Source organism: Phoenix dactylifera, chromosome 18, assembly GCF_051530095.1.
Source record: "Phoenix dactylifera cultivar Ajwa chromosome 18, Ajwa_hap1_PhDact_Kaust_v1.1, whole genome shotgun sequence".
NCBI classification, from domain to species: domain Eukaryota; kingdom Viridiplantae; phylum Streptophyta; class Magnoliopsida; order Arecales; family Arecaceae; genus Phoenix; species Phoenix dactylifera.
The window spans coordinates 13,166,434-13,187,557 of record NC_143207.1 but is presented as its reverse complement, the minus strand read 5'-3'; the positions used below and the strand labels follow the sequence as shown (position 1 = coordinate 13,187,557).

General features: G+C 41.6%; 1 protein-coding gene across 1 annotated transcript; it reads right to left on the bottom strand.

Annotated features, from left to right (window-relative positions):
• Positions 1-3,494: 3,494 nt before the first annotated feature.
• On the bottom strand, positions 3,495-6,765 carry LOC103723620 (putative auxin efflux carrier component 1c). The gene is made up of 6 exons (XM_008814584.6): positions 5,170-6,765; positions 4,783-5,050; positions 4,546-4,631; positions 4,184-4,341; positions 3,946-4,022; positions 3,495-3,843 (listed from the first exon to the last, which is right to left on the bottom strand). The coding sequence occupies exons 1-6, from the start codon at positions 6,359-6,361 to the stop codon at positions 3,777-3,779; spliced, it is 1,848 nt and encodes a 615-aa protein (XP_008812806.3). The 5' UTR covers positions 6,362-6,765; the 3' UTR covers positions 3,495-3,776.
• Positions 6,766-21,124: the final 14,359 nt, after the last annotated feature.

Sequence of the window (21,124 nt, the reverse complement as noted above, 5' to 3'; positions counted from 1 at the left end):
TGTCCTCCACCACCGCCTGCCGGAAAATCTCCACATCCACTACCCCCGTTACCATATGATATCCTCTCATCTTCATATTCTCCGCCCGATCGTGCGGCATCGCAAGCCCCCCCAAATACGGTCCCCTCTCGCCAGCGCCGCCGCCCTCCGCCGCTGACAGCTTGTTCCTCATCCCCTCATCGCATCCCTCACCTTCCGGTTCCTAGGATCCCACAGATACCCCATGCTCATGCTCAGATCCAGCGGCTCCATCTGCACCACGTCGACCCCCTTGACGCCGGCGATCGCCTCGATCTCCGCCAGCCCCGCCGCCGTCTCCACCTGGCACATCACCAGCAGCTCCTCGTCAACCCACGCCAGGTAGCCGTCGTCGATGCCGTAGGCGGATCCGCGCACCATTGTGTGGGCGGACCCGCGGACGCCGCGTGGCGGAAAACGGCAGAATGAGACGGCGAGCTCGACGGCGCTGGGGGACTCGATCATGGGGAACATGAGGCCCTGGGGGCCGAGATCGAGGGCCTTCTTGGCCCAGGCAGCAGAGAGCTCCGGAAGGCGGAGGATAGCCGGGGTGCGGGCAGCGGCGAGGGCGCGGAGGCAAGGGAGGGCCTCTGCGATGCTGCCAGAGCCGTCCTCCATGTCGACGACCATGTAGTCGTAGCCAGCGAGGCTGGCGATCTCGGCGAGGGTCGGGGAGGAGCTCAAGAGGAAGAGGCCGTAGAGGGTCTCGCTGGCGATGAGGTGGAACTTGAGGATCCACGGTTCGGGGGAGAGGGGGCGGAGTCGGGATCCAAGGAGGCAGCGAAGAGGCGGGCGAAGACATCATCGCCGGAGTCGTTCTGCTTCTTGAATCTGGAGGGGGTTAGGGAGGGGGGGATCACCTTTTGAAAGTGCGCGACGGAGAGAGAGGAGATCATATTAGCATCGAAATAGGTTCAGACGACGCTTTTTAGCGTCGTCTTAGGCCGGCGACTATACCGACGCTTATTAAAGTCGCCTATTGCCGACACTTTTTACAAGCGCCGGTAAATTTTGACGCTAGACCGAAAATTGCCGACGCTTGTAAAAAGCGTCGGCAGAAAAGCATCGGTAAAGCCGATTTTTTCTATAGTGTGTACTCAATTACTTCTCTCATATAATCAATCTTTATTGGATAGTTTCTCTACTTGTGTGTTATTACTCCTGTTATTTGCAGTCTTTCTTTGCAATATTATCATCCTATTAAAAAGTTTAAGTCCTTTTATTAACAAAGCCCAACCTGTTCTCTTAATCGACCTAGTTTTACTGCTAATTGATCTGGCATGTCAGTGATCCTATCAACTACTAGAATAATTTTCGAGGAAATATAGGTAAAGTAATTAAATTTCAGCTATATGCTAATTTAGATCGAATCCCTGTTAACTGCAACAATTCAATGAGCCAACTTTCTAGTAGATGATATAATCTGGAACTCTAAAATAGAGAGTGAATTTTCCACAGCTCATTGTTGTTCAACCTTAAGAACTACGCTGATTTGAAGAGGAGATAAATTACAGGAGTTGTATGTAATTGATTACATCCTCACAATTTTATGTGGATTCATTTCAGGACTTCACAACTTGAAATCCATTAGTAATTACTTACCCAACGGTTCATATTTACCTTTTCTATTCCAATAAGGCTAATATATAATAGCTTATCATGTTCAATATTTCGATTTTCCTATCCCTATAAGAAAAGGAACCATGGCTTTATAAATTATAATAATTCGATAGCCATCTACTCCAGCAATCAATTGAGATTTTTCCCAAGTTTTAGAAGTTTGAATTCCCCATTGATCAAATAGTCTTTTCTTTATTAGATATCATAAAGATCTCGGCATTCTGTCAAAATGGATAGGATCCTGATCGATCTGGCTTTGCTTGACCTTACTCAAACTGAACTAGATGGACACGTGTTTGGCTCCAAAACGACAAAGCTAAGCGCACACTTGCTATTAAAAGAAACAATTGAATTATGGGGCACAAGTTGATGCTGACATTGGCTAGCAAACTATAGTTCACTAGATTCCAATATAATATCTATCCTAAGATTGCAACAAAACAAATTGGTCTTAGCTGTTGCAAAAGAATTTCTAAGTGGCACATCTTGTTTTTTCCTGTCTACGGAAATTAATACTTGGATCCACCCACATTTAGAACCCATCGACTGAAATTCCTAAGATACTACCAAATTTAATTTCATATAGATGAAACTAAGGAAGCGTGAAAGTTAATACATACATATGTACATACATACATAAATATATATATAAACAAATAGATATATGCACATTCATACATACATATATATATATATATATATATATATATATATATATATATATATATATATATATATATATATATATATATATATATATATATATATAGACACACACACATACATATATATACATATGCGCACGCATGCATGATGACCAGAAAAAGGGGCAACAAAACTCGACATCCCCTTGATTAATGCCACTACGGGCTCGTTTGGTTCACGGAAAAAGAAGGGGGGAAAGTGTGGTCAACGGAAAAGTAATAAGATGCCTCTTGTTTGGTTGGAGTTTTCAAAGGAGAGGGACGGAAAAGTTGTATTCCCATGGAAATATGATTCTCACATTTCATGGAAAAGTCATTCCCCTGAGAAACATGGAAAATTTACTTTCCCATAAAGCGCGAATCACTCCATTTTACTTTTTTCCAAAAAGGCCGTTCAGCATTAAAGAAACATTAAAGAGACTTTAAAGACCTAATTTTTATTAACGGCGTAATAGGAATTATACATAACTTTTTCAGAAAAGTGGATTGCTAACCAAATATAAGCACTTTGAAAATTTGTCACTTTTTCATAATCAACCAAATATGCTAAAAGTACTTTTATAGGTATATTTTTTTAAAAAAATTTATTTTTCAAAATTTATATTTTTTAAAAAAAAAGTTTTCCGCTGACGAAACGAGCCCTGGATCTTGAAGGGCAAGGCTGTCGTCGGAAATGCCAAACCACTACACCTTGAAAGAAAAAGTTGCCGTTCCGTAGTTTTTTGGATCTTGTAATATGCCAAGCGGGTCGACATCAAATCGAACACTGAAGGCGTAATGATGGGGTACAAAGCGGCCAACACGTGCCCTCCACTACCCATGTAGACCTTCGCCTCCAATCTTTCTCTCTTTTTTTTTCTTTTTTTTCCTTTGTTGGCTTCTCACATCTCCTTCAGCTTTACACCACCATCCCGACGCAACCGAGCAAAAAAACCTTGATGAAAAGAGACGACCCTCCTATCATTCTTTTGCCATTCTTTGTGACATTTATTGCTGACGGGAAAGAAACCAAACAACTACTGCACCACCTTGGTCGTTATCATCATCAAATAGTTATGATTTTAAGGTTTCTTCCTTCCCAAAAATAAGTAAAGTTCTTGTTTAGTTTCACATTTTTCTTTTTCTCCTTAAACTTCACATTTCTTTTCCATGTGCATGTACCATTATATTCTCTTATTTATTTATATTCTTTAAAACAACGAGCGGATGAAGGTGAGACACACACACAAAGGCAAAAGAAGAAAGAAGAGCTCTTGAGATTGAAAGGCACATCATTTTACAGCAACCTAGCTCTTTCCGTAAACCACGTCGGTCCGAATCGGATCCGGTTCCCTTTTCCACGAGTTTGGAGATCGCCTCTCCTTGCTTTCTCTCTGAAACCCAGCCTACGCTGCCGTCTTTCGTCGCCCTTCGTCTCTTGGGATATACTTAACATCAGAGACCCAGTAGAATGTAATAAACCAGCGTAATGGGCAGTGCGATCAGCATCCCAAATATAACCCTGCAACATCATCCAAAGATCACCAAGATGACCAGTTCTAAGCACAAAGAGAAAGAATCCTAGAGAGATTCCAGTGAGATATAGAGCTGTCTCTTTACTCACGCAGTGCTAAGGATATCAGGATGCAGATTGTACTCCTTTGCAAAGACGAAGGGGACAATGCCTTGAGGGAGTGCTGCCTGCACAGTTCCAAAGTAAAGGAGAAGTTGGCGTAAGATAAGATATAGAGAGAGAATGCCATTATTGTTAGTGAGAGAGAGCTCAAGGAATAGTGTCTAGGGAGTGACGGGGGAACATTGTGCTGGATTCTGTGTGTCAGAGGGGGTGGGAAAAGATTGACCTGTACAATGGCGACGTGCAGGAGGACGCCACGGAGACCAACGGCTATGGAAGCGGCAGCCATGACAGCTGGGCCTGCGAGGAATCTCACGGCCATGGCAAAAGCTGCAACCTTATTCCCACATGCTATGATCCTTGGCTGCAACGCCATGAACAGACCTGACCCGCGACCCACCACACCCACACCACGCAAGACATCACCAATCAGCCACAGTGACAGCAAAAATATAGAAGACAAACAAAAAGATAAGGTCCGAGCCGTGATGAAATTTGTTTAGGTAATTAGTATTAGTAGAAGAAAGAGGAGATAAGCCTAGCTAAGCTTGGTAAAGGGAAAGCTCGATCGATCACATGGATACTGACCAAGGCTGAACATGGCCATGCCAAGGCCTGCGTCCGACAGTATGGAGATCGACTTTGATATAATGGCAGGCATCTCGACATGCCATCTGCAATATATATACCAGCAGGAGTAACAGGGAGACAAACCAATCCATCAATCTCACTTGCTTCTCTGAAGCTATGGAGTTAAAAAAATATGATGCAGAAATTTGATGCATACGATTAGTTTGGTAATTAAGTGATGGGATTTGGTTTTACTTGAAGGAAACGAGGGACCAGGTGAGGCCGATGAGGCTGGAGTAGGTGTTGGGGTTGCGAATGAGCTTCCGCCACACCATGATTAGGATCAGTCTCGTCATGACGCTGGCCGGTGGCAACGCCGTGCTTCTCCCTCCTCCTTTGCTGCTCTCATGCATCTTGTCATCGTCTCCTCCCTCGTGCCCACCGTCTCTCTCCATCATCCCCCCATTTCCGAAGCTGAAGTCGTCTCGCTCCAAGTAATCATCCCGCTCCTTCCGCCCATCCACTGGAATCCCTTAGACTCTTAATATTCTCATCATCAAAAGTGGAAGCTAAAGCTAAACTATATACATATATATATAGAGAGAGAGAGAGAAAAATCATGAACTAAATGTGGAGGAGCACCTTTGCCTGGGGAAACCACCATTCGGACTTGTTTGACGGCAGAAGGATCCGTCGTCGCCGGCGGGAAGACGTACTCCTGGTTATTTCCGAACACGTCGGAGACTGGGGATGCGCTGGAGCTCCACACGAACATGTGGAGATCCTTGGTACCTCCGTCCTCCGCTTTCAGTAAATGGGATTGCCCGTTGGCCATCTTGCCGCCCACCACCCTCGTAGCGCCTGACGCCGCCGCCGTCGAAAACACGGTTGGATTCGGCGCCGGGTAGTGGAACCCGCGGGACCTGGCGCCGGCCGTGGCGGTGCCGTGCTCCTCCTCATAGTTGGACGGCCTCGACGCCGCGGTCGGCATCACGGCGCCGTAGCCAGCATCCGATGCGCCGAAGTTGGAGTTCCTGCCGACCATGGAGTAGAAGTCGGTGTGGTTGAAGCTGGAGCCCCGGGGCGTCGGGTTACGGGAGGACTGCAGCGAGTAAATCTCGGCGTTGGTGAGGTTGGAAGGGCGAGGGGTGGTGGTGGAGAACCCCTGGGACCTCCTGGAGTAGACATCCGACCGGGAGGCGTTGGACCGCCGCACCGTGACATGGAGCCTGCCGTCGTCCCCGATCTCGGCCTCGGTCTCGAGGGCGTCCCGGCGCCCGTCGAGCGAGACGACATCGGAGTCGACGGCGATGGAGGCGATGGAGCCGGCGGTGTCCGGGAACTGCTCGGCGATGAGCAGCTTGGCGCCGCGGTACTCGAACATGAAGAGCATGAGGGTGTACCAGATGATGCATTGGAGGACAACGATCTGGACCATGAGACCGCCGGATGAGGCCCCGTACATGCCCTTGAGGAGGGGGATGCCCATGACGAGCGTGTTGGGGAGGGTGGAGAGGGAGAAGAGAGTTATAGTCCACTCGAGGCAGCCGCGGCGGCTGACTTGGGCCCAGACCGTGAGGACTCCGAGCACCATCAGCTTCTGCAGCGTGTCGGCCGCGATGAACCGCAGGTTCATGGCGTAGGGATCGTTGGTGGAGATGAAATGGAAGGACAGCAGCGGAACCGCGAAGAGCGCGACGAAGCGGTTGATGCCCGAGCACTGGTCGGGGGAGAAAATTTTCCACCATTTCACCGAGCCGTACGCCAGGATCATGGCCACGTAAAGCGGCACCATGGCCGTCATCACGTTGTAGAAATCCGATGGAGTTATCATCTTCTTCGGCTAGCACTCGCTTTTAGCTGAAGAAGGACTACAAGAAGAGTGGGTGGAAAGAAGGTAAAACTGAGAGGAGGGAAGGACGGAGAGTTTTAGGAGATGGAGGAGCGTGTGTTTCGGTTTTGTTTTTTGTTTAACCGATGGTAAGCAGGACTCGGCAGAATGGGACTCCTCCTCGCTTTCCTTTCTTTTACTTCTTTCTTTCCTCACAGCTAAAAGCTCTCTTTGGATTTTGCCTTGTTTCTATCCTTCTCCCTCCTTGTGATCTCTCGAGAATTTTTTTTTTCTTTTGCAGCTGATTGCTGCCAGGATTTTGTTCTCGCCTCTCTCTCTCTCTCTCTGAAGGCTCTCGGAGAGGGAAGAAGGAGAGGCTGGTGAAAGGCTTCGAGCCCATTGAGGGGGCTTTTGAAGGGTTTGCTCCTTTATTATTATTATTAATTTAAAATTTATCTGAATTCTTGTTTTATTTTTCGATTGTCGTTTTTAAAGCATGGAGGCCACTAAATTTTAAAAGGAGAAGAGGACACGGGAACTGCTGATTGAAACTTGGGTGGGTGGTGGTGGTGCTGCGTTGGGTGACTCTGGGGAGAAGGGTGACGCGTCAGTAGCCAATCCTTACTTTTTTGAAAAAAAAAATAAAAAATAAATAGCCGGTCCATCTTTAGACCATTGATTTCTATGGACCGATTTTATAATAGGGGTAATTAATTCCCCACCCTCCAAAAGTCCCCGCTATAACAAAAAGTCCCGATTGACCAGTCTTAAAATCTTCCATCCAATATCTTTACCAAGTTTAATTTCCGATCCTTGAGCCCCTTTTATTTTTTTTAAAAAAGGCCGAAAATGCCCCTGCCCTCCTCATCTCCCATTCCCAGAAGGAGAAGAAAAAGACCCCCCCCCCACCGCCGACCACGGCCTGCCGCCGCCCGAGCTCCCTCCTGCGGCTGCCGCCGGCCCCAGCTCGCCTCCTCCCGGCCCGGCCCCTTTCCGGAGTTGCCGGCCTAGCAGGAGGAGAGGTGTTCTCCTCTGGCCAGCCGCCGGCGGCGGCCCCGCCTCCCGCGGCCCCCTCCTGCGGCCGCTGCGGCCCGGCCCCCCTTCCGGCGTCGTCGGCTCACGGGAGGAGAAGAAAGGAGAAAGAAGAAGAAGGGAAGAAGAGAAGAAAAAAAAAGAAAAAGTAAAAAAAAGAAGAAAAGGAAAGAAAAAGAAGAAAAGAAAAGAAAAAAGAAAGAAAAGAAAATAAATAAATAAATAAATGCATCAATATATATATATATGAATGAACAAATAAATAAATAAATAATATATTTTAATAAAATAAAATAATTATAAATAAATAAAGCTGCGGCTGGATCTCCTCCCGCGGCCGCCATGGCCCGGCCCCCTTCTGGCGCCACCGGCCTCACGGGAGGAAAATATAGAAGAAAAAAAAGAAAAAAGAAGAAAAGGAAAGAAAAAAGAAGAAGAAAAGGAAAGAAAAAGAAGAAAATTAAAAAATAAAAAGAAAGAAAGAAAGAAAAGAAAAATAAATAGATAAATAAATCCATAAATAAATAAATATATATATATGTGATGAACGAATAAATAAATAAATAAATAATATATTGTAATAAAATAATAAATAAATAAATAAAGTGGCTGCGGCCTTGCCCCCTCCCGCTGCCGCCATGGCACAGCCCCCTTTTGGTGTCGTCGGGCTCACGAGAGGAGAAAGTAGAAAAAAAAAGAAAAAAAGAAAAAAAGGAAAAAACAAAAAAAAAGAAAGAAAAAGAAGATTTAAATGTGTGTAGAGAAGACTTAATTGTGTGCAGAGAACATTTAACTGTATGATGCACACAATTAAGTATTCTCTGTATACAATTAAGCTTTTTCTGCACATACTTAACTGTGTGATGCAAAGAATACTTAACTCTGTGCAGAGAAAGAAAGAAAAAGGAAAGGAAAGAAAAAGAAGAGAAGGAAAGAAAAAAAAAGAAACAAGAAGAAGAAAAAGGAAAGAAAAAGAAAAAGAAAGAAAAAGAAGAGAAGGAAAGAAAAAGAAAAAAAGAAAAGAAAAAAGGAAAGAAAAAGAAAAAAAGGAAAAAAAAGAAAAGAAAAAAAGAAGAAGAAAAAGAAAAGGAAAAAAAACTTAACTGTGTGATGCATAGAACAGTTAACTGTGTGCAGAGAAGATTTAAGTGTGTGTGCAGAGAAGACTTAATTGTGTACAGAGAATATTTAACTTAACTGTGTAATGTATAGAACACTTAACTGTATGCAGAGAAAATTTAAATATGTGCAGAGAAGAATTAATTGTGTATAGAGAACACCTAACTGTGTGATGCACACAATTAAATGTTTTTCGTATACAATTAAGTCTTCTCTGCACACACTTAATTGTGTGATGTAGAGAACACTTAACTGTGTACAAAGAAGATTTAAGTGTGTGCAGATAAGATTTAATTGTGTACAGAGAACACCTAACTGTATGATGCACACAGTTAAATATTCTCTGTACACACTTAACTGTGTGATGCAGAGAACACTTAACTGTGTGCAGAGAAGATTTAATTCTGTACAGAGAATACTTAACGGTGTGATGCACACGGTTAAGTGCTATCTGTACGCAGTTAAGTATTCTCTGTATATAATTAAGTCTGTGTGCAGGGAAGACTTAATTGTGTACATAGAATACTTAATTATGTTCCTTTTTTCTTTCCTTTTTCTTCTTTTTCTTTTCGTTTCTTCTTTTTCTTTCCTTCTCTTCTTTTTCTTTCCATCTCTTCTTTTTCTTTCCTTTTCTTCCTTTTTCTTTCCTTTTCTTCTTTTTCTTTCCTTCTTCTTCTTTGCCTTTCCTTTTTCTTCTTTGTCTTTCCTTTTTCTTCTTTTTTTCTTTTTCTTCTTTTTCTTTCCTTTTTCTTCTTTTTTTCCTTTTTCTTCTTTTTTTTCTTTTCTTCCTTTTTTTCCTTTTTCTTCTTTTTTTTCTTCTTTTTCTTTTCTTTTTTTCCTTTTTTTTTAATCCTTTTTTCCACTATATTTATCAATATCAAGAAAAGAAAAGAAAAAAAAGGAAGAAAAGGAAAAAAAAAGAATAAAAAGAAAAGAAAAAGAAGAGAAGGAAATAAAAAGAAGAGAAGAAAAGAAGAAGAAAGAAAAGAAGAAAGAAAATAATGAGTGAGTGACAGTTAGGTTAGTAAGCTTGGTATACAAGTAATATAGCATAATTAACTTAACTGTGTGCAGAGAAACCATACCTATATGTAGGAAACAGTAAACGTGTGCACAGAACAGAAAACTATATTTCGAGGTTAATTAAGTATGTACCATCGTTAGTTAAGTGTGTTTCAAGTTTAATCGACTATGCGCCATGCTAAGGTAAGACTTGGTTCACAAGAACAACCTATATTAAGTGTTTACCACATCATTATAATTGATTCGAAATATTCTATAAAAATCAAATTGTTTAACTTAACTGTGTGCAGAGAAACCATACCTGTGTGCAGGAAACGGTAAACTATGTGCATAGAACAGAAAATTATGTTTCGGGGTTAATTAAGTGTGTGTATTAGTTAATTAAGTGTGTTTCAAGCTTAATCGATTATGCGCCATGTTAGGATAAGTTTTGGCTCACAAGAACAACCTATATTAAGTGTTTACCACGTCGTTGTAACTGATTCGAAATATTCTACCAAAATTAGATAGTGTTCGTCCGATTCCTGTCTACCTAAAAATATGCTAGACAGATCGTTGTCAGAACCGACGAACAAAAGTTAAATTTAATTCTACTCTTACCTTCCTTACTCGAAGAATAGTGGTCGTAAGAGGTCGATCCACAGGGAAGCGATTGGAGTTGCATAAAAATTAGAACGTTCACTCGGATTCAAAATCGATTTTTGAATATCAAAAGAAAAACATTACGTCGGGGATGTTGAATGTTTTCTAATTGAAAATAAACAAGGGGAAGAAGAAAAACTTTGCAATTGAAATTGGATGCAGAGTAGGGGTCGATTTCTAAAGACAGATTATGAATTAAAATCGTCAGTTGAACAGCAAAAATAAATTTCAGAGTTATCTTAAAACTAAAAATTTCAGAATATATAAAATAAATTGCGAAGACTAAACCAAACCTAGGGCACGGATTGCATAAAAGAAAATTAATAGATTGTATATTTAAGCAAATGTTAAACCAAACCTAAAACACTTTCATGAAAGAAAATTGATTACAAGAACATAAAAGAAAATCCTTGAAATAAAAAGAACCAACAACTCGGCTGAACACCATAAAAAAATATTAAAATAATATTTTCTTCTTCCTTCTTCTCGGAAAACAGGGCTTCTCCCCTGTTTCTTTTGAACCAGCCGACTCCTCCTTCCTTCTTCTTGGGACCCGACCTCAACCGAGCTCTTCAAGCTCTCGCCCCCTCCCTCCTGGTTCTTGGCCTCAACCCCCCCAACCGAGCACACCCCCTAGCCGATGGCCTCTCCCCTCTTCTTATAGGCTTGGAGATGTGGAAGAGGCGGGATCAGTGGGATCGGCTGGGGATGCGGGCGCCGGTGATTGCGGAAGAGGGAGATGGCTGCGTGATGCTGGGATTTTGATGACGTAGAGGAAGGAGATGGATCCGGGCGCTGGGAGGAGGGGCTGATCCGAGGGTGCTGCTGGCACGGATGCTTGGATGCGGAGGAGAAGATCACGGACGTGTGAGGGGAGTCGCTGATCTTCCCTTCTTTGATTGGAAGCGGGATCGATGGGATTTGCTTCCTCTTTCCTTCTTCCGGTGATTTGGGAGGCGGATCCGGTCAATGGCTTGCCAACAGAGGGAGCCGGTGGATGCTCGAAGATGGCGGGCTGATGCAGAAGGAAGGAGGCGCTGGATGCTGTGAAGCTTCTGGGAGCTTGGATCACGGAGGAGACGCTGATCACGGGCTTCACGAGCGGCTGGGTTGCGGATGGAATCCGGAATGCTTCACGGCTGGCCGCAGCGGGATCGACGGGAGGTAGATGTGCGGACGTGGGCGTTGCTGGCACGCTATTGATGGATTCATCGCGTGAAGCTTGGAATGGGCTGCAGTCTCCCGTGATCGCATGGACCGGCTGGACTTGAATGCTTAGGCTCACGCGATGGGGAAGGAAGCTAGGATTTTGATGCGGCTCGGACGCTGGAAAATTCTGGGAGCACGTTGGGATTGAAGGCTGAAAACCGTTGGTGACGGAAGAGGTCCAATTGCATCGTGGGGCTGAGCTCCATCACGTGGAGATGCTGGCTTGACTTGAGCTCGGGCTGCCGGGCATTAGGCTCAAACCCAATGTTAATTGGTTTCTTGGATTACTCGCACTGAAGCACAAATACTATATTAATTAGTTAATTTTATTATTAATGATTAGCTATAATACTAATTAAGATGGTATGACGATTGCACTTTTGTGCTCTCATCACACCCCCCAACTAGCTTATTGCTAGTCTCTAGCAATTCAGCGCGAAAATGATAAAATGAGAGAGCAAAAGTGTTATTTATTATATAAATATCCTAAGATAAATACTCACTTTCGTAGAGCATTACGATTGCACTTAGCATGTGCAACAAGCCGTTAAACCCCTAGGTTACCCTAGTGGACGAGTGTTGTCTCGTGAGGGTTTGCAGTGAAGTTACCCACAAACTTCAATCCCAAAATAAAATTTAGTTTGTGAAATGAAAGTCTTATTTCAAGTACATAACTGATAAGAATTTCAAAAGCACACAAGATTTTAATTACTAAGTAGCCCAATTTCTAGGTTAGTATGCACTTTAAGTTGAAGTTATTAAGTTTTCCGTTAGAAAGTTGTAAGACTTATTTATACTTGAGTGCTCAGTGAAGTTTGGACCATGCACAAGCTAAGATTTTGGATCTCCAAAATATCGCTAATATTAGTAGTTTCCAAGAATTGGTCGGACAAGACCTATTTGCTGATTCAAAATCATCTTTTCTGCAGGATTTCGAGAGCTGTGGATGTTTACTTCAATACCCCATGGGCTTTATCTGTAATATTCCAGCTTACTCGAATTTTTACAATGACGGCTTTCACATTATTGTCTTTTTTATGGTCAATATATTTTTTTTTTGTTTTTCTTTTTTTTTCTTCTCTCTTTTTTTTTTTGAAAGAGAAATGATAATGTATATATTGTGCACTTTTACTCCTGTGATGATTCCTCCATGTAGCGAGCAATTAGTCGATAATTCTCACACCAGTTGGCATGAGGTGTCGGGCATCAAGACTCCCCTACGGACCTATGCTCGGGTTCCTCATCACAAGCCCGCTGACCTTTGACAATAGGTAGCCCTTTTCGATGTACCTGACTAAATCCACCATTTTTTTTTGGATCAGAAAAAGATGGTTCATCAGGATTCGAGGTTGCTACCATATTCTCAACACAATGTCGAACCTATACCTTAGAAAATGCAGGCCAGATGTGTTGTGAAATTCAAAGCACTAATTAGCTTACAACTCACTAAAAGGAACTTAATAAAAAGAACTCACTTTGCACTACTTCCAACTAGTCATTGGGCTCTTAGATTTTATATACCTTGTGTGTTGTATTTATTTATTTATTTATTTTTCAAAAATTTTAACTAAAAATTAATTTTTTTTATAAAATTTCAAATGCGTAAAAATATCCCCAAACCTAAATCTAACATTGTCCTCAATGTTAAAGAAAATTTAAAGCAGTAAGAGGACAGAGGAGAAGTACCTGATATTGAAAGTTGGGGCAAAATCCCCCAAACCTGCATGTTAGTAATTTATTGAACTTTTTTTTTTTAAAAAAATAGAAGATATTTACATGTTGGGTTGCCTCCCAAGAGCGCTAAGTTTTATGTCTTCAGCCAGACAATTCCGATTTACTCATAATAGACAGGGTCGGTCAGAAGTGTCTCATCGACTTCTGGACTCAGATACTCAAGGTATGGTTTTAAACGATGTCCATTGACTTGAAAGGACCTACCATCCTTGGTATTGCATATTACTACTGCACCATGCGGGTGCACTTTCTCTACTGTGTATGGGCCAGTCCAGCGAGATTTAAGTTTTTCAGGGAATAGATGTAATCGAGAATCATATAGGAGAACTTTTTGTCCTTGGTAAAACTCTTTACGAGTAATCATTTTATCATGCATGACTTTCATGCGATCCTTGTACTTCTTAACACACTCGTAAGCATCGTTCCTAATTTCTTCAAGCTCGTCGAGCTGAAGCTTTCTATGTTCTCCCGCCTTGTCGAGATCGAAATTTAGGCGTTTGATTGCCCAATAGGCCTTGTGTTCTAACTCGACAGGTAAATGGCAAGCCTTGCCATAGACAATCCTATATGGGGACATTCTAATTGGTGTTTTGTAGGCTGTACGATATGCCCACAATGCATCTGTTAACCTAAGGGACCAATCTTTTCGAGATGGATTGACAGTTTTTTCAAGGATGGTCTTGATTTCTCTGTTGGAAATCTCAACTTGTCCACTCGTTTGTGGATGATATGGTGTACCGACCTTGTGGGTGATGTTGTACTTCCTAGTAAGGGCTTTAAAAATTCTATTGCAAAAATGTTTCCCCCCATCACTAATGATAGCACGAGGGGTGCCAAAGCGAGCGAAGACAGACTCCTTAAGAAACTTGATCACTACTTTGTGATCATTGGTCCTACACGCGATAGCCTCAATCCACTTAGATACATAGTCAACAGCTAGGAGTATGTACTAGTGCCCAAATGACATAGGAAAAGGACCCATAAAATCAATACCCCAAACATCAAAGATTTCTACAATTAAGATCGGGTTCAGGGGCATCTCATTTTTTCTTGAAATTTTTCCTAGTCTTTGACATCGGTCACATGCTTTGCAATACTCGTGTGAGTCATGAAATAGTGTGGGCCAATAGAATCCGCACTGCAAAACCTTTGCAGCCGTCTTTTTACCACTGAAATGACCACCACAAGCGTGGTCATGACAAAAGGAAAGGACTTTCCTTTGTTCGTATTCAGGAATACACCGTCGGATGATCTGATCAGGGCAATATTTAAATAGGTATGGTTCATCCCAAAAATACCACTTCACACGAGCTAGGAAGCGAAATCGCTCCTGTTTGGTCCAAGAGCTAGGCATTTGTTCAGTAACGAGGTAGTTGACTATGTCAGCATACCATGGAACATTGGTATGGAAAATCATCATTAGTTGTTCATCCGGAAAAGTTTCGGATACAGGTAATGATTCTGCAGATGACTCAACAATTAGTCTGGACAAGTGGTCAGCTACTACATTTTCAGATCCCTTTTTGTCTCGAATTTCGAGATCAAATTCCTGGAGCAATAGGATCCAACGAATGAGTCTTGCCTTAGCATCCTTCTTTGTGAGAAGGTACTTAAGGGTGGCATGATCAGAATAAATAAGAACCTTAGATCCTATCAGGTAGGGGCGGAATTTATCTAGAGCAAAAACAACTGCCAACAATTCTTTTTCAGTGGTGGAATAGTTGAGTTGGGCGTCATTTAGAGTTTTGCTCGCATAATGAATAACATGGGGAAGCTTCTCTACTCGCTGACCTAAGACAGCACCTATGGCATAATCGGATGCATCACACATGATTTCAAAAGGATGACTCCAATCAGGACTCCTTATGATGGGTGCTGAAGTTAGTTCAGACTTTAGTCTTTCGAAAGCAGTTATACAAATTGGCGAAAAATTAAAAGTAGCATCTTTCGCCAACAAATCGCATAAGGGTTTCGACAATTTACTGAAATCCTTGATAAAGCGGCGGTAAAAACCCGCATGCCCTAAAAAGGATCTGACTTCCCTAACAGTTTTGGAAGATGGCAATTTAGCAATTAATTCTACTTTGGCCTTATCCACCTCAATTCCCCTTTGTGACACAATATGTCCTAAAACAATACCTGATTCTACCATGAAATGACACTTCTCCCAGTTAAGAACTAAGTTTTTTTGTTTACAGCGTTCTACAACAAGTGTCAAGTGGTGTAGACATTCCTCAAAATTGGATCCAAATACAGAAAAATCATCCATGAAAACTTCTAAAAATTTCTCCACCATGTCGGAGAAAATACTCATCATACACCGTTGGAATGTAGCTGGTGCATTGCATAACCCAAAAGGCATGCGACGATAGGCAAAAGTGCCATAAGGACAGGTGAATGTGGTTTTCTCTTGATCCTCACGTGCGATAGGGACTTGGTTATATCCAGAATAACCATCGAGGAAACAGTAATGGGAGTGGCCAGCTAGACGTTCTAACATTTGGTCAACGAAGGGTAGTGGGAAGTGGTCTTTCCTAGTCATGGCGTTCAGCTTTCTGTAGTCAATGCACACTCGCCATCCAGTTTGGATTCGAGTTGGGACTAACTCATTTTGGTCATTCTTGATCACAGTAATTCCAGATTTCTTGGGTACAACTTGAACTGGGCTCACCCACTGGCTATCAGAAATAGGGTATATAATCCCTGCATCTAAGAGTTTAATGATTTCAGCTAGAACTACATCTTTCATGACTGGGTTAAGTCGCCTTTGTGGTTCTCTAGAGGTTTTTGCATCCTCTTCTAGATGAATTTTATGTTGGACCACAGAAGGGCTAATCCCCTTAATATCAGCTATAGACCAGCCGATCGCTTCTTGATTTTTCTGAAGGATTTTTAACAACTTCTCTTCCTGTTCTTCAGTTAAATTTGATGCAATAATAACAGATAAGGTGTTGTTGTCCCCTAAAAATGCATATTTTAGGTTTTCAGGCAAATCTTTAAGTTCAAGCTGGGGAGGTTTGACACTTGAAGGTACTAGCTGGGATTCAGGTATAGGTAATGATTCAAATTTAGTAGCCCATCTGCTAGTATCCATTACAGGAATGGAATCTAGTAATGCATTAACCTCCTGATTCGACTCTCCTTCCTCACAATCTTGACTGAATTGGGCCAAACATCTTTCTAGTGGATCAGAATAACTTGACTCCTCGAAGGACTTGTTGATTATGTTTTCAATCATGTGAATTTCTTCTAAATCGTCCATCTCAGATGGTTGATTACTACTGTGAAAGACATTGAGTTGGACGGTCAAGTTTCCAAATGCTAAAGTCATTATCCCATTTCGGCAACTGATCACAGCATTTGAAGTGGCCAAAAATGGTCTACCAAGGATTACTGGGATGTGGCTACCTGGGTTTTTTACTGGTTCAGTTTCGAGGACTACAAAATCCACAGGGTAGTAAAACTCATTTATCTTTACAATTACATCCTCTACAATTTCCTTAGGATACTTCACAGTCCTATCTGCTAATGACAAAGTGATGTTTGTGGGTTTTAATTCCCCCAAACCTAGTTCGGTATAGACAGAATAGGGTAATAGGTTCACACTTGCTCCTAAGTCTAATAGGGCTCTCCGAATGATGGTTTCTCCTATTTTAATTTCAACAGTGGGGCAACCAGGGTCCTTGTATTTTGGGGCAATCTGTTGTTGAATAAGACATGAGGCTTGTGCCGCCATCATAGCTTGCCTAGGAATACTGGTTTTTCTTTTCACCGTGGTTAGGTCTTTTAAGAATTTTGTATAGGAGGGGATCTGTCTGATGGCATCTAAGAAGGGTAAATTTATTTGAACATTTTTAAAGACTTCCATGATTTCATCGTACTGAGATTTTTTCTTTGAGTTTTGTAGTCTACTAGAAAAGGGAGCCTTGGGTGTATACGTCTCTATTGGTTTTTCCTCTATTCCTTGTGTTCCCTGTTCTTGTGCCTTTTTCTGGGTGGGGTTTGGTTCATGCTTTTCTTCTTTTTCTTCCACAGAAAGTTGGACTTTGTTGTCCACTTGCTTGCCAGACCGTAAAGTGGTAATTGCCTGGACTTCATGGATAGGGTTTCCATTAGAATCAATCTGAAACTGGCCTCTCGGCCCTTGATTCTGTTGCCTACTAGGGTTAGGCACTGGCTGACTAGGTAGTTCACCTTTCTTTCTATCCCCTAGAGAGTTTGCTATTTGACTTAGACTAACCTCAAGTTTTGCAATCGCTTGCGCATGGAATTGGTTAGTCTGGGTTTGAGCCATGTTGGTCTGTTGTTGCTGTTGGATGAAGTCTTGTTGCTGCTTCATCATGTTAGCCATCATGGCTTCCAATGATGTAGTTTGCTGAGGGATAGGGGCACTATATGTAGGAATAGGTGGAGCCAATGATTGGTTTATTTGTGATGGACCTATCCTGGAAAAATTTTTCTGAAAACCTGGTGGACCACCTTGATGCTGAATAGGTTCATTTTGCTTGTATGAGAAATTTGGGTGGAACCTATTATCAGGGTGGTAGACTGGGCTGAATGAATTGGGAGTGGGCTTCTTGAAGGCACTATATGAGTTTAGAGCATTTGCCTGCTCAGCCTTAATGTTGGGTAAACTAGGACAACACTCCACTAGATGCTCAGAACTGTTACACAGGATACATAAACTATGTGACTCGTGATCCACTTTCATGATGGGATTTAACTCTTTATATGAACTCGAGCTAGTGGAAACAGTGAAAGCATCAAACTTTTTGCTTAAGTTGTTCATGCCAGTCACCAGATTGGACATGACATTTTTGAGTTCTGAGTCTGCTTTCATTTCATAATTACCTGGTTTTCTAGACCCGAACTCATCTCTATTTACTTCCTCACCATAGCTACTCCAATTTTGGGCGTTCTCGGCTAAGTCAACAAGAAATTCATAGGCTTGATCCGGAGTTTGGTTCATGAACCTACCCTTGTGCATGGACTCGATCATGTTTCTATGTGCTGGAGGTAGTCCTTTGTAAAAGAAATGTACTAGATCAGCCTTGTCAAGCCCATGGTGCGGGCACTTGACCAAAAGATCATGGAATCTTTCCCAAAGTTGGAAAAATTCCTCCTCAGATTTTTCTCTAAACGTTCTGATGGCATCCTTAATTTTTTCAGTCTTTATCATGGGATAGAACTTGGCCATGAACTTCCTAGATAGTTGTTCCCATGATGTGATGGAATTTGAAGCAAGGGAATATAGCCATGCAGCGGCACGATCCTCTAAAGTCATGGAAAACAATCTTAATTTAATATCCTCTTCATCTAAATTTTGATTTCTAAACGTTTGACAGATTGTCAAAAATTTGTTTAGATGAATGTAGGGTTGTTCACTTTCGAACCCATGAAACTTGGGTAACATGTTTATTGTTGCAGCCCGAATCTCGAATTGGGCTGCATTATTAATTGGTAATACTATGCACGTAGGGGGACTAGCGGATGCGGGTGCAAACAATTCATTCAGGGTTCTAATATGTTCACCCATTGTAGAGATCGACGGTTGGTTTATAGTTCGCAGGTTGTGATGAAAAGTTCTATCAATCTCAGGATCAAATGGGGTTAACTTATCCCTTAATGACCTTCTACCATGCATACATTATCACAACTTAATTAGATTTGACTCCTACAATGAACGAAATCCTAAAAGAAGAGAAGGGCTAGACACAGATGACCACAACCAACACCACACAACAATTTGACCCTATTAATCTTAGAACTAAGTGAGGTTTAGTAGCTTCTTAAATCTAGTTGCACAGAGATGTATCAGGTTAAAAAGTTCCTGAAATTCTCTCCTAGATTAGACAGCTCCTAATCTCCCTTTCAGATTAAGCTTGAGCTTAGCAGTTAAGCAATCCAGTAATCAGTGACCAGGAAAGTCCCGGGGTGTATGGTGGTGCCAGAAGGGATACCCGTAACAGTTCTCACTGTTGTAAAACTTTCCTAGACATCACCAATTACTAAATTCTCACTGGAGTGGCTTTCAGCCGCTTCTTTCCAAGAGCCTAATTGAGCTCGAAAACCCTAAGGCCAACGTCTAATTTGATTTTAATTTAATTTGGCTTAGGATAAGTATGCAAGGTGGTGATTTTTGGGCTAAGGACAGGTAATGACTTTCCGACCTTATCTTTTTAGTGAGTTTTGCCCTTAATTACTTTATGCAAATGCTTAATACTAAATGCAGCAAATAATCAATATTTTTTTTAAAGTTTTATGCAATGTCATTAGGTTGTATTGATTAAATGAGCAATCAATAAATTTTTTTTTTAATTTTTTATATAATTTTTTATTTTTATTTTTTTTTATACAGCAATAACTTGAATGTAAACTAAACACAATTCTTATGCGTCAGTCAAGCTCCGAATGCCCGTTGAATAAGCTCTGGAGATTACTCCGTGAGGAGTCCCAATAGAAGTATGATAACCTCGGGGGATTGCACCTTATCAATTACTAGCAAAAATAATATAGATTTTTTAATATTTTTTATTTTATTTTATTTTTTTTGAATTTTTTATTTTATTTTATTTTTATTTTTAGTTTTTTAAAATTTAAATTTCAAATTTCGAATTTCATAATTCAAATTTTGAATTTAACTTTTTGAATTTTTGAATTTTGAAATATATTTTTTTCTCCAATTTATTTTTTTGAATTTTTTTCGAATTTCAAATTTCAGAATTTAATAACTACAAAATTATTGACTGAAAATAATCAAAATAATAAAAATAAAAACTTACTACCGGAGTGCGTTCACTCCGGGCATCCAAAATTCAATTTGATCTTCGTGATCGTTCTTGCTTCTCGATTTGCCTCCCCGGCAACGGCGCCAAAATTCTGTTCGTCCGATTCCTGTCTACCTAAAAATATGCTAGACAGATCGTTGTCAGAACCGACGAACAAAAGTTAAATTTAATTCTACTCTTACCTTCCTTACTCGAAGAATAGTGGTCGTAAGAGGTCGATCCACAGGGAAGCGATTGGAGTTGCATAAAAATTAGAACGTTCACTCGGATTCAAAATCGATTTTTGAATATCAAAAGAAAAACATTACGTCGGGGATGTTGAATATTTTCTAATTGAAAATAAACAAGGGGAAGAAGGAAAACTTTGCAATTGAAATTGGATGCAGAGTAGGGGTCGATTTCTAAAGACAGATTATGAATTAAAATCGTCAGTTGAACAGCAAAAATAAATTTCAGAGTTATCTTAAAACTAAAAATTTCAGAATATATAAAATAAATTGCGGAGACTAAACCAAACCTAGGGCACGGATTGCATAAAAGAAAATTAATAGATTGTATATTTAAGCAAATATTAAACCAAACCTAAAACACTTTCATGAAAGAAAATTGATTACAAGAACATAAAAGAAAATCCTTGAAATAAAAAGAACCAACAACTCGGCTGAACACTATAAAAAAATATTAAAATAATATTTTCTTCTTCCTTCTTCTCGGAAAATAGGGCTTCTCCCCTTTTTCTTTTGAACCAGCCGACTCCTCCTTCCTTCTTCTTCTTGGGACCCGACCTCAACCAAGCTCTTCAAGCTCTCGCCCCCTCCCTCCTGGTTCTTGGCCTCAACCCCCCCAACCGAGCACACCCCCTAGCCGATGGCCTCTCCCCTCTTCTTATAGGCTTGGAGATGTGGAAGAGGCGGGATCACTGGGATCGGCTGGGGATGCGGGATCGCCGGTGATTGCGGAAGAGGGAGATGGCTGCGTGATGCTGGGATTTTGATGGCGTAGAGGAAGGAGATGGATCCGGGCGCTGGGAGGAGGGGCTGATCCGAGGGTGCTGCTGGCATGGATGCTTGGATGCGGAGGAGAAGATCACGGACGCGTGAGGGGAGTCGCTGATCTTCCCTTCTTTGATTGGAAGCGGGATCGATGGGATTTGCTTCCTATTTCCTTCTTCCGGTGATTTGGGAGGCGGATCCAGTCAATGGCTTGCCAACAGAGGGAG

Coding starts and splice junctions, on each gene's coding strand:
- LOC103723620 (XM_008814584.6), bottom strand. CDS start 6,361: ATGATAACTCCATCGGATTTCTACAACGTGATGACGGCCATGGTGCCG. Junction 5,051..5,169: donor GGTGGTTTCCCCAGGCAAAG/GTGCTCCTCCAC, acceptor AAGGGATTCCAG/TGGATGGGCGGAAGGAGCGG. Junction 4,342..4,545: donor CATGGCCATGTTCAGCCTTG/GTCAGTATCCAT, acceptor GTCGCGGGTCAG/GTCTGTTCATGGCGTTGCAG.